The sequence below is a fragment of the Cervus canadensis genome, chromosome 7 (genome assembly GCF_019320065.1).
Source record: "Cervus canadensis isolate Bull #8, Minnesota chromosome 7, ASM1932006v1, whole genome shotgun sequence".
NCBI lineage: Eukaryota > Metazoa > Chordata > Mammalia > Artiodactyla > Cervidae > Cervus > Cervus canadensis.
The window spans coordinates 33,661,355-33,674,930 of record NC_057392.1 but is presented as its reverse complement, the minus strand read 5'-3'; the positions used below and the strand labels follow the sequence as shown (position 1 = coordinate 33,674,930).

Below are 13,576 nucleotides of genomic sequence, written 5' to 3'. Positions count from 1 at the left end.
AAGATAAGGGAGTAAGAAAGAGGAGATGGGGGAGAGAGAGGCGGGAAGAGATGGGCGTGGCTCGCGCGCAGAGCTCCGCTCCAAGCCCCGCCCCCGTTTCCCAGGTAACCGGTAAACAGACCTCGTCTCCTCTTTCCTGTGAACCCCGCTAGGTGTTGAAGGGGCAGGGACTCAGGGTGGAGATGTGCTCTTTTCTGAGAGTGCCGTCCCCCAAAGGGTTGGGGCCCTCCAAGAGGTTAGGAGCTCCCCTTCAGCCCGGTACAGCTTACCCCTCAGAGATGAGTGCCCTTGGGCCGGGAATGGCGGTGTCTGGGAGGAAATCTCCCCTGAGCATGGAGGTGGAACTCGCCCTGGAAGGAAAGAATGACTTGGAAGAGAGGAGAGTCATCACGGGAACAACATCTCCCACGGAGCTGGGACTCAGAGTGGGCTTAGGAAAAGATTTCCCATGTAGTAAGACATATGAGGAGAGGATGGCATCACCAGAAATAAGACCTCCTTCGAGCAAGGGGCTTGAACTGAGATTGAAAAGACAGAATATTTCTAGGACTTTCATGGATGGGAGTAATTTAGGAGACAACAGGATCTCAGCCTCACAGGAAACAAAACCTCCTCTGGGTGCCTTGCCCGGAAGAGTGGGTTTAGAAAAGGAGCGTTTTCTGGCAGGGTATTGTCCTGGAAGGGTAACACAGCCTCCGCTGGGCCGGGTGTGTGGAAGTCCACAGGCTTCAGGGGGCAGGAGATGTCCTGTGACTGGTGATCCTGAAGGGTTCGGGGCGTCAGTGGGCAAGCTGCCTGCTCTGGGGATGGAGGGTAGAGGGGAACTGGGAGGAGAGCCCACCTGTGTGGTGATGAAGCCCAGTGCAGAGACGGAGCCTCCTGTGGAGGTGGACATGGGGCTCACCCGCCCAGGGGAGCTGGCTGAAACGGAGCCTCCAGAGCCTCAAATGGGCTTGGTGATAGAACCTTCTGAGTGCCAGTTGGCCCAACAACCTGAGGAGCAAAGGGAAGCTGAGAACGCTGAACCAGGAGCAGAACCTCCAGATCGCATCAGACCCATATACTCTGGGAAATTTTTTGATCGGATGCCTTGCTGGCCAACTGTAAGTTTTTTCCTAACACCTTCCCCCTTTCTTCTTTGACTTACATTCCATCCCTCAGTCTGCATCTTTTCAATCTTCTTTCTGCAGTACATGTTGTATCCTAGTATTCATGTAACGTTTTTCAGAAACATTTTTCTTTTTCCATTCATAATTCTGTGACTTATTTATTCTTTCAGTTAAGACTTGTGACCATTATGCTGGGTCCAGGGCACTAACAAATGAAAAGTGCATGGTTCCTAACTCTGTGGGTTTAGGTTGTCACTCCAATGTTGAAGACGATAACTAAACAAATATTATATAGATGTCTAAGTGAATAGAAAACAAATGTGATTCTTCCTTAATAGAGGTACACTGTAAACGTGGAGCTCAATGGAAAATTTAGACAGTTTTGTTTGGAGGAGATGGGAAAGTCTTTACAGAGCCAGTAGTACTTGAGCTTATTTAGAAAGGTGTCAGGGGACTTCCCTGGCAGTCCAGTGGTTAAGACTCTGCGATCCCAATGCAGGGGGCATGGGTTCCATCCGTGGTTGGAGAATTAAGATCCTGCATGGACTGCAAGGAGATCAAACCTGTCCATCCTAAAGGAAATCAGTCCTGAATATTCATTGGAGAGACTGATGCTGAAGCTGAAGCTCCAATAGTTTGGCCACCTGATGCGAAGAACTGACTCACTGGAAAAGGCCCTGATGCTGGGAAAGACAGAAGGTGGAGGAGAAGGGACGACAGAGGTTGAGTTGGTTGGATGGCATCACTGACTTGATGGACATGAGTTTGAGCAAGCTCCAGGAGTTGGTGATGGACCAGGAAGCCTGGTGTGCTGCAGTCCATGGGGTCAGTTGAACATGACTGAGTAGCTGAACTGATGCCTTAAAAAACGTGTCAGTATTTGTCAGATGGAAAAAAGGGTTGAGGCATCTTGGGCCAAGAACAGCATACAGCATGGCCAAAACTTCTTGAGTTGGGAGGTATAAGCAATTCTGTTTAGCCAGCATAGCAGTAGGAGATGAAGAGGAAATCGAAAGGTCCACAATGCGGGAGTAAAACATATGGGTAGAGAGCAATGGTGGATCTTCATGAGGGAGGAAATAAATACAATTTGCCTTTTGAAAAGATATATATGTTATCAATAATAATGGTGGACTGGAAGGGGAAGATATTGGATAGTTAGAAGGCTATTTCAGGGTAATGATGGCCTGAAATTAATGCAGAGTTAGAAAGAATGGATACCAGAGAGCCATTCTGAGAAGTTTTTAGGAGATGGTATTGTTAAGAATTGCCATCCGGTTGTGGATCTACGTGGTGAAAGACAGGGAAGGTGATGGACAACTTAGGAGTTTCTCCGTTGATAATGAGACATCTGGTTTGGTGGCCCATTAGTATCTGATGAACAGCTGGAGCTTGGCCTCCTGAGTGTGATACGTCTGCAGGGTACCAGATGAAACAGCCAGAGCTCTGGGTGCAGGTGGGACGAGGTCTAGGCAGGAACCTTGGGGAACACGTGAGATGGTCAGAAAAAGAAATGTCAGCTAGGTAATTATTTTATTTTTTAATTTTTTAAACATTTTGGCCTTGCCGTGTGGCATGTGGGATCTTAGTTCCCCTACCAGGGATTGAACCTGCTCCTCCTCTAATGGAAGCGTGGAGTCTTAACCACTGAATCACCAGAGATGTCCCAACTATGTGAGTTCTTGAGGACAAGGATTTTCTCGTATTTATTGCATAGCTTCAAAGCATATCACAATGCCCAGCTTACAGTGGCCATTCAGTAAACATATGTTTGATAAATAGAGGGAGGGCTGGATGAGTGAGTGGGATAGAATAAAAAGGTGAGTTGAAGAGGGTGGTATTGAGGAACAGAAAGGGAGCATCATTAAAATGTTCCGGGAATAAAGGAGAGATCGGAGAACAGAGTTTCGCTGAACTGGTCACAGGGATTCTGCAGAATTTTCTCTTTTTGCGTCTGCAGACTTCTGTTCCCCTTGGGGCTCAGGGCATTCTTTTGCCTCTGACCCCCTTACTCTCTGGTTCCCTTGTTGGGTTTCCCCAGCCACTCTCTTCTCACTTGACCGTGCCTGCTTCTCCTTTCTGGATGGGTTCTGCAGTCTATGGCTTCAGACCCGACCTCACGTAGGAGCCGAGACCAGCTTCCGGTTTCCGATACAGGCAATTCTAAAACCCCTGCTTCCTCCTACCTTGCACATCCTCCTTTCTAAATGTGAAAGGATAGGGAAGAGAGCTTCAAGGAGAAAGTGACCAGCAGTGTTAAAAAAGTCTTCGATAGGGGAAATAGAATAAAGATAAACCTGCTTTGGATGTAAAGGGAACTAGTGACATTGTTAGAATTCAGATTCCAATATACTGAAGAGTGAAATTAGGATTAGAGAAAAGTATTGTGATTTTTTTTTTCCTCTGAAGAAATGTGACAGTGAAGGGAATGGAGTAAAGATTCGTTTAGGGATACCTTTATTTAGTGAATCAAGAGGGGAGCTTGAGATAACTCCAACGAGGTGATGAGCGGAACCAGACCCTAGATAGGCAAGAGGGAGTGGAAATGGGATCACAGGCAAGAGGAGTGATGAGCTAAGACTAGAAATGAGGCTCTTTTTAAAATACACGTGTAAATATTAAAATATCTGGGACTTGCTTGGTGGTCCGGTGGTTAAGATGCTGCCTTCCAATATAGGGTGTGTGGGTTCCATCCCTGGGCAGGGAGCTGAGATCTCACTTGCTTTGTGGCCGAAAACCCAAAACAAAACAGAAGCAGTATTGTAACAAATTCAATAAAGACTTAAAAAATGGTTCACATAAAAAAAACTTAAAAAAATTTAAATATCTACTTTCATTATAAAACAAAGATAATAACATGGAAAATTGAGAAAACAGGAATGAAAACAACACATAATCTCATTACCCTAACTCTATGCCTACTGGCACTTCATTGCGTTCACATCAATTAACAGTTGTTGGTGGTTTTACTGTATCTACAGTGCTACCCCTGTTGCTTTCAGGGATTAACTCCTTACAGGTGATGAAAATGAGGCAAATTAGATAATCTGGCCAAAGTCTTTCAGCTAAGAAGTGGTAACCCCAGGATTTGAAGTCACACATCCAATTTAAGAGTATAAGTTTTTGTGGCTTCCCTGGCAGTCCAGTGGTTAAGACTCTACCCTTCCAATGTAGGGAGTGAAGGTTCAATTCCTGGTCAGGGAACTAAAGTCGCACATGCCATGTGGCATGGGTAGAAAAAAAGAATCTGAGCTCTTGACTGTACTATACTTCCTGGAACATTTTTCTCCAAATTCATTTTCATGTAGTTGTGACAGCAAGCATTAAAACTGTCTTTATTTTCACTTATTACTATTTCATACATTTTCAGAGTTGTTACAAAGAACTCAAAGAATTTTTTAGTGATAAAAACAACATTTGTTTAAGTTGATATGTGATTCTTTAGCTAATCCCTTCCCTCTCTTTTTGGACAAAAGATTATTTCCCCACTAATTTTCTGTAAAAATAGTCTATAAACTTCTTTAGGTATTATATGTCTTAGAATATTTCCTTAGGATAGAGTTTCAGGAGAAGTCAAAGGATGAATCTTTTTCTAGTTATTGCCAAATCACTTCCTGTAAGATTGTACCACTGAATTTTAAAAATTAATAATGATTTGTAAGGCATTGTTTTAATTCACATTTATTTGGTTTATAATGAGACTAAAAGCTGTTTCATATGGTTGTTTTCATTTTTTTTTTGGTTTTCATTTAAAAAAAATTCTTATATCTGGTCATCTTGCTGAAAACTCTGATTAGTCTTTATCGCTTACTGTTTCTCTTAGATTTACTCGGTAGACAATCGTATTGACCCTATGGTCTTTCCGTCTCTGATGTTTGCAATTCTCACTTTAATTTCCTATCTCACCGCATTGCCTATGATCAATAATACAATATAGAAAGTCTCTTTTTAGACTTTAATTGGAATGATTCTAATGGTTCACCATTAAGTATTATATTTGTAATATCCATTCCCAGTTTGCTAAGTATAAAATCAGAAATAGAGCTTGAGCTACGAAGAGCTTTCTCTGAGTTTGTTGAAATACATCTTTTCTGAATTAGCATGGTCAATTTTCTAATAGTGAACCATCTTCATATATTTGGGCTAAGCTCTACTTGGTTGGGATACATTATTATTATAATATACTCTTGGATTTTATTTCCCAGATATTTACTAGGCTTTTTGTATCAATTGTTGTTCAGTTGCTAAGTCATGTCTGACTCTGTGACCCCATGGACTGCAGCACTCCAGGCCTCCCTGTCCATCGCCAACTCCTGGAGTTTACTCAAACTCATGTCCATTGAGTCAGTAATGCCATCCAACCATGTCGTCCTCTGTCGTCCCCTTCTCCTCCTGCCCACAATCTTTTCCAGCATCAGGGTCTTTTCTAATGAGTCAGTTCTTTGCATCAGGTGGCCAAAGTTTTGGAGCTTCAGCTTTAGCATCAGTCCTTCCAATGAAAATCCAAGGTTGATTTCCTTTAGGAGGTACTGGTTTGATCTCCTTGCAGTCCAATTGGACAGGGTTTTCCTTTTTGTGTTATCTTTCTCTAAGTTTGGTGTTAAGGTAATGCTAATATGTGAAAAGGATTGGGAAGCCTTCCATAGTTTCATTTTCTTTATACTTGCGACAGTTTAGAGATTATGTGTATTGTCTACTTCTTGTAGACTTGGTAGAACTCATGTAGCTGAAAGGAAAAGAACAGGGGATCCCCAGTGTGTTTGTTCCCCCAAGGGGTGGGATGGTGAAGCATTTTATGCCCTTGAGTTCATCCAGCCTCAGAGGAGGGAGGAGGTGCATGTGGGTGGGGTCAAAACCCATGTTCAAGTTTGGCAGTGAGGACACCTCAGGTGGAAATATCTAGCACTGAATCTGCTGAAACCACCCCCTGAGGACACCTGCTTTACATCAGGGCATTCCAGCATCCAGGGGACGAACGCGTCTCTTGTAAGGACTCCCATCCTGTGGCTGCAGGCGAAGGTCTGCCCTGACGGGTTACGAGACACCCGGGGCCTTCCTGTCCTGAGCGACTAGTGCACTGAGCCCGAAGCACAAAGAGGAGAAAGGAAGGAACGTGTCAAAGAAAAATTTAAGCAGATTCTGCTGTCTATGATGACTAGACAGTAAGTTAGGTGCTGAAGTGAAGTGAAGTGAAGTCGCTCAGTCGTGTCCAACTCTTTGTGACCCCATGGACTGTAGCCCACCAGGCTCATTGGTCCATGGGATTTTCCAGGCATGAATACTGGGATGGGTTGCCATTTCCTTCTCCAGGGGATCTTCTCGACCCAGGGATTGAACCCAGGTCTTCTGCATTGTGGGCAGACGCTTTACCGTCTGAGCTACCAGGGAAGGTGCTAGGGTTGTGCAAAGATGAGAAATGATTCAGTACCCACTTTCAAAACATTCTTATAATCCAGAGACTTGTGACCAACAGACCAATGATTTTACACTGTGGTGAATGTCATGCAGAGAGATGCCTTTTTTCCCCTCCTTGTTCTACACTAAGATAAAGTGAAACTGAAAGTGTGACTTGCTTAGTCACATCTGACTCTTTGTGATCCCATGGGCTATAGCCTGCCAGGCTCCTCTGTCCATGGAATTCTTCAGGCAAGAATACTGGAGGGGGTAGCCTTGCCCTTCTCCAGGGAATCTTCCTGACCCAGAGATTGAACCTGGGTCTCATGTGTTGTAGGCAGATTCTTTACCATCTGAGCCACAAGGGAAGCCCCTGATGGCTATTCAGGGAGTGGGTAGAGGCAAAGGGGTCACCCATTTGTAAATTTTATGAGACCCTGATAATCATGCAAACCCTGATACTCAAAAAAGAGTCACAGGGCTTCTCTGGTGGCTCAGTGGTAAAAGAGTCTGCCTGCCAATGCAGGAGACACAGGTTTGATTCCTGGTCTGGGAGGATCCCATATGCCATGGAGCAAGTAAGCCCATGAGCCACAACTATTGGGCCTGTGCTCTGGAGCCCAGAAACTGCAGCTACTGAACCCATGTGCTGCGACCACTGAAGCCCCCAGCGACCACTGCAGCCCCCAGCGACCACTGAAGCCCCCAGCCTAGAGGCCACGCACTGCCAAAGAGAAGCCTCTGCAGTGACAAGTCTGCACTGTGCTAGAGAGTAACCCCTGCTCACTGCACCTAGAGAAAAGCCCAGCACAGCCAAAAATAAATACATAAATAAAAATTTTTTTAAAAACTCCCACTTTTTGTCTGAATTTGCAAAGAACCAATTTGGGCAAAATTCTCAGAAGTGGATGGTTTCATTTGCATAATGGCTTTAGGGTCTAATGGGCAGAGAGATTGATGCTATCACTCCTCTTTTTTGATGAGATGTTCCAAATTAAGGACATCTATGCGTAAAACAGTGATCTTGACCAAGGGGGAGATGGAACCTTTGTGTTAGCCTACGCTGCATTTGGAGAGTGGACAGTTATGGGCTGGTGGATCTTTCACAGCTGAAAATGGTCTTGTATCAACCTTCCTGAGTTGACTTGAATCTTGGGAACCAATGATGTGAAGTGAGAGGGGGACTTGGTCCCTGAAACCTGTGTTTTGAGGGCTGACTGACGAGGTGGCCAAGTGAGGTGGCCCAGGTGTGGTGAGGAGGGAGTGCGGAGCTGGTCAGCGGGCTGGGAGTTTGTTTGCACACAGAGGGCCTGAGCAGGCAAGTAAAGACAGGATGGTAGGAGGCTGCCAGGCTTCTCACTAGCAGAGAAGAAATTTACAAATACAAAGAGGAGAAGGTGGAAGGAATCCTGCTGTGTGAATTGTAACTGGACATATCAGTGGAAACTCATGGTATATCTGCATATCTATATCTAGATAGCTCTACATTTATAGAGCTTTATTTATTTATAGGGCTTCCCTGGTAGCTCAGCTGGTAAAGAATCCGCCTGCAATGCAGGAGACCCTGGTTCGATTCCTGGGTCAGGAAGTTCCCCTGGAGAAACGATAGGCTACCCGCTCCAGTATTCACGGACTTCCCTGGTGGCTCAGATGGTGAAGAATCTGCCTGCAATGTGGAAGATCTGGGTTTGATCCCTGGGTTGGGAAGAGCCCCTGGAGGAAGGCATGGCAACCCACTCCAGTACTCTTGCCTGGAGAATCCCCATGGACAGAGGAGCCTGGTGGGCTACAGTCCCTGGGGTTGCAGAGTTGGACACGACTGAGTGACTAAGTACACACTACAGTTATGTCTGTATCTATGTCTATATCCTTGTCGATATCTAAACTAGATACATTGAGCTGAATAGAATATTATAGAACTGATATACCTGCAAGTGTGTGGGGGTGTGTATATAGCACACATTTCCTAACTTCATCCTCTAAGAGGATCTAGAAGTAACGTTTATTTCGTAGAAATGAGCACACCAGAACCTGGATCTTGATTTCTAATGAAAGGGAATCAGGACTCTGGGGGAATCAGGACTCTAGGGCTGGTGTATTATAATATGAACTTGGAACACTTTTGAGAGCCAAAAAGTAAGAAAATGCTCAGAGAATATTGCAGATATGTCAAAGTGGTGCGGAAACAAGTCTGAAAGGGCTCCTGGAGGGGTTCCACCAAACTATTACACTTTGAGCATTCAGTACCACTGCCGTTGAATAAAGGGGAAGGGGGGAGGGATAACTTCGGAGTATGGAATTCAGATACACACAGTGCCATGCATAAAACAGGTAAACAAGGACCTGCTGATAGCACATGGAACGCCCTGTAATAACCTATTATGGAAAACAATGAAGTGAAATTTTTATATAAAAAAGAATTTATTGAAAATTCATAAGCATTTTATGAATTGAAAAGAATTAATATATATATAAACTGAATCACTTTGCTGTATACCTGAAACACAGTATTGTAAATCAACTACTTCAATTAAAAATTGCCATTGAATAAAATAGAAATCCATACACTTAATACTGATATAAAAACATGAATGATTAAGTAAATAGTAAGGAGAGTTTCCTTTCAGTTTAATTTCAATTAATAAATGTAGATGAACTGATGGAATTAAAAAAATCACAATTTTGCAACCATCACAGTAGTAATGGTTTAGACAAGAATCATCAGTGGATGTTAGAACAGTAGGTAAACGTTTAGGGATCCTTAGGGAGATCCAGTGGTTAAGAAGCTGCCCTTCCACTGCAGGGGTGGGGGGTGGGGCTGGTGAGGGTGCAGATTTGGTCCCTGGTTGGGGAACTAAGATCCTGTGTGCCGTGTGGCGTGGCCAAGTTTAGTGAGGGACCAGATATTTACACAGAATATTTTCTTTTTATTTGTAGTATAGTTGATTCACAGACTTTATTTTTTTGGGCTCCAAAATCACTGCAGATGGTGACTGCAGCCTTTAAATTAAAAGACGCTTACTCCTTGGAAAGTTATGACCAACCTAGATAGCATATTAAAAAGCAGAGACATTACTTTGCCAACAAAGGTCCGTCTGGTCAAGGCTATGGTTTTTCCAGTGGTCATGTGTGGATGTGAGAGTTGGACTGGAAAGAAAGCTGAGCGCCGAAAAATTGATGCTTTTGAACTGTGGTGTTGGAGAAGATTCTTGAGAGTCCCTTGGACTGCAAGGAGATCCAGCCAGTCCATTCTGAAGGAGATAAGTCCTGGGTGTTCATTGGAAGGACTGATGCTGAAGCTGAAAGTCCAATACTTTGGCCACCTCATGCGAAGAGTTGACTCATTGGAAAAGACCCTGATGCTGGGAGGGATTGGGGGCAGGAGGAGAAGGGGACGACAGAGGATGAGATGGCTGGATGGCATCACCGACTCGATGGGCATGAGTTTGAGTAAACTCCGGGAGTTTGTGATGGACAGGGAGGCCTGGCGGGCTGCTGTCCATGGGGTCACAAAGAGTCGGACACGACTGAGCGACTGAACTGAACTGAACTGACTGATATTTGATTCACAGTGTGTTAATTTCTGCTTTATTGCAAAGTTATTCAGTTATAAATATGTATGCAATCTTCTTTATGTTCTCTTCCATTGTGGTTTATCACAGGATATTGAATACAGTTCCCTGTGCCATACAATAGGGCCTTGTTGTTTATCCATTCTATGGGATAATTATTGATTACAAACTTTACTGAGGAGAAACCTGGATGGCTTCCCTTTGTTTAGGGAGCAAAGCTGACCCCACCAGTAAGCAGACAAATCGACCGTGTTTGCTCCCCGACGAAAAACACAGCGTTGCCTCTGTGGTGTCCCTGACAAACGTGTAACTTTAATCAGGAGGGAACACCGGTCAAACCCAAACTGAGGCACAACGAACAAAATCACTGGCCTACACTCAAACAATGTGGAGGTCACAAAAGACCAGAGAACATTAGGAACCATTCTCAACCAGAGAAGGCAGAGATGTGAGCAGTGAAGGCCGTGCGTGTGTGCTGGGCACGGCCACCGGGGCCTGACCCCTGGGGGCCCGCTGGGCGGGGGGCGCAGGGGCAGGGGGCCGGCTGACCGCTTCGCCCACTGCCCCAGGGGGCCTACAGCGCTCCTTCTGCAGAACACTCCCCGTGACACAGCAGGGACCCCAGATCCGAGCCAGTGTGCCCAGCGCAGACCCCTGGCACCGACTCAGGGACCACGCCCTGGCCTTGCCCGAGTGTTCCCAGAGCCGTGCTGTGGTCCGGGGCTCTTCCTTCTTAACGCCGCCCCCTGCCCTCCCTTCACAGGGGACAGTCTGACGCCTCCCTGCCCACCCGGCGCCCCCCCATCTGTCACAGACGCTGCGCTTCAGAAGCCTCTGGCACGGCCTCCAGGGCGTCTGTCTCAGAGGAGCCAGCCAGTCATCACCCTGCGACCCTGGATTTGCCCCCTTTGCTGGGAAGGACAGCACTGGGGCCACTGGTGGTGTTTGAATGAGGTCTTTACAGTAAATACTTTTCTGAGTTTCGTGGCCTGTAGTAGTTGTTTTTTTTTAAGTTTTTTTTTTTTAAGATAATAAACCATGAGGAAAAAGAAAATAAAAGAGGAGACAGCACTTTTAAAATTATCAACGTTTTGGAAAATAGGAAGATGGCGATATGGCCACTGATTTTGCATGCGGAGGTGAAATCTGAGGGAAATCGGGTAGTCATTTCTACCTGAAATGATCCTATTTGCCCGGAAAAATCCCCGAGAAGCTCAGCCTGCAGAATCAAATGTAGTAAAGCTTGGATCTAAACACTGAAGGAGGACTGGATGGAAGTCCGAATTCCGTGTGGCTGGGTTTTGGGCCCCCTCCTCCACCCGTCTACCACATGCCCACCTCTCCGCACCAACTCGTGCTCCCTTCTACCGGAACCATGGATTCATTCTCCCAAAGTGGCTTTTGGAATCAAAAGACACCAAGCTGAAGATAAGGCAGGGGCTGGAAAGGAAATGTGCGCCTTCTGTCCTGCGGTTTCCCCAGCACAGCCCCCGAGAGCCAGAGGCAGGGTGGAGCCCACCCTCTCAGAGCAGGCAGGGTAGAGAGACAGGGAGCATCACGGATCAGAGGAGAGTCGGAAGCAACCTGCTTGGGTTCAGATGTCTGCCGGTATGTGAGCCATGTAACCCCGTCACAGCCTCTCTGTGCCTCCGTTTGCTCACGAGGGGGATGATGATTGCGCCTACCTCCTGGAGATCTCCCAGATGTGAACTAACATACAGGAGGCCCTGAGAACCGCGTCCAACATAGATGCTGTGCTTTACAATCAGATTACCACTGGCACTATTCTCTGGAAATTCTGAACAACCTAGAGGGAGAAAAAGATACTGGGGACTCTCCTGAGATAAAGGCAGCCTCATCATCTGATCACTTTACAGGAAAGTCCAAGACTCAACAAGCCCTGTAACACAGCCATCTGTGGGGAGCCGTAAACTGGGTGAGGATCAGAGGCCGGCTTGAAGGGAGGGGCCCAAACAAGCAAACAGAAAACCCAGACAGAACAGGGAAAAAGTAAGCCCATAGGAAAGTTACTTGAGAGATAAAAGAGGTTGCATTTGTAAGACAAGATTGGAACTTTTAAAAGAACAGCCAAGGAAGAAGGAAGAACATCTTAGAACATAAATATAAGGTATTTGGATAGTCTAAATGAAAATTCAGCAGAGGATTGGAGGATGCAATCAAAGACATCTCCTAGAAGTGAAAGCAAATGCCCTTGAGGCAAAAGGGAAAGTCTCAAAGTGGATCATTGTCCCATTTCTCAGGTTAGGGGGTCACTAGGATCAGCTGAGGCCCCCTGTTCAGAGCTGAGGAGGGGAACTTAAGGTGGTCATCACAGCTGCTTTTCTTCAGTCTGTTTTTGGCTGCCCCAGGTCTCCGTGGCTGCATGACGGCATTCTCTGCCTGCAGTGACGGGGCTGCTCTCTGGCCGCGGGGCAGCTCCTCGCTGGGAGCATGGGGCCCTGGGCGTGCGGCTGCATAGCTGAGGTGCCCGGCTCAGCTGCTCCCAGGTGCATGGGATCTTCCTGAGCCAGGGCTCCAATCCGTGTCCCCGGCGTTGGCACATGGATTTGCAAACACGGAACCACCAGGGAAGCCCCTGCGCCTGCGTTCTGTTCTGGTTCTGCATGCACTTGATGCTCATTTTTACTTTTAGTGCTCTTGCAGCTGTTTCCCTCCTATTTGATATTGTTTACAGACTTTTATCTATTGTTTATAGATAACCCTTCATTGCTTTCTTTTGCTTAATAAAACAATATGTAGTACAATATTGAGAAAACAACACAGAAGAAAATAAAAGCATGTGTACGTTCACCACTACAGCCATGAAATGAAGACACTTGCTCCTTGGAAGGAAAGCTATGTCAAATCTAGACAGTGTATTAAAAAACAGAGACCTCACTTTGCTGACAAAGGTCTTTATAGTCAAAGCTATGGTTTTCCCAGTAGTCATGTATGGATGTGAGAGTTAGACCATAAAGGAGGCTGAGCACCGAAGAACTGATACTTTCAAACTGTGGTGTTAGAGAAGACTCTTGATAGTACCTTGGACTGCAAGGAGATCAAGTCAGTCAGTCCTAAAGGAAATCAACCCTGAATAATCATTGGAAGGGCTGATGCTGAAGCTGAAGCTCCAATATGTTGCCAACTGATGCAAAGAACTGACCCATTGGAAATGACCCTGATGATGGGAAAGATTGAAGGCAGAAGGAGAAGGGGGCGACAGAGGATGAGGTGGTTAGATAGCATCACCAACTCAATGGACATGAATTGGCGCAAACTCTGGGAGATAGTGAAGGGCAGAGTAGCCTGGTGCGCCACAGTCCACGGGGTCTCGAAGTGAGACACAACTTAGTGACTGAACAACAAAAAATGCACCACTCAGAAATGGCAATCACAGCTCACACCTTTTTGTGTCTGTTCTGTGCGTATTGCCAACAGACATGAGGTTCTGTGAATTTGTACGATATAAATTTATATCTCTGTTTTAAATTCATGTTGTTT

General features: G+C 45.7%; 1 protein-coding gene across 1 annotated transcript in view; it reads left to right on the top strand.

Annotated features, from left to right (window-relative positions):
• The first annotated feature begins 182 nt into the window (after positions 1–182).
• The window catches only part of EFHB (EF-hand domain family member B), a 60,228-nt gene continuing 46,834 nt past the window's right edge, over positions 183–13,576 (top strand). Inside the window, exon 1 of the mRNA XM_043474100.1 lies at positions 183–1,103. Coding sequence (XP_043330035.1) covers positions 183–1,103 — 921 coding nt within the window. The remainder of the gene's footprint in view (positions 1,104–13,576) is intronic.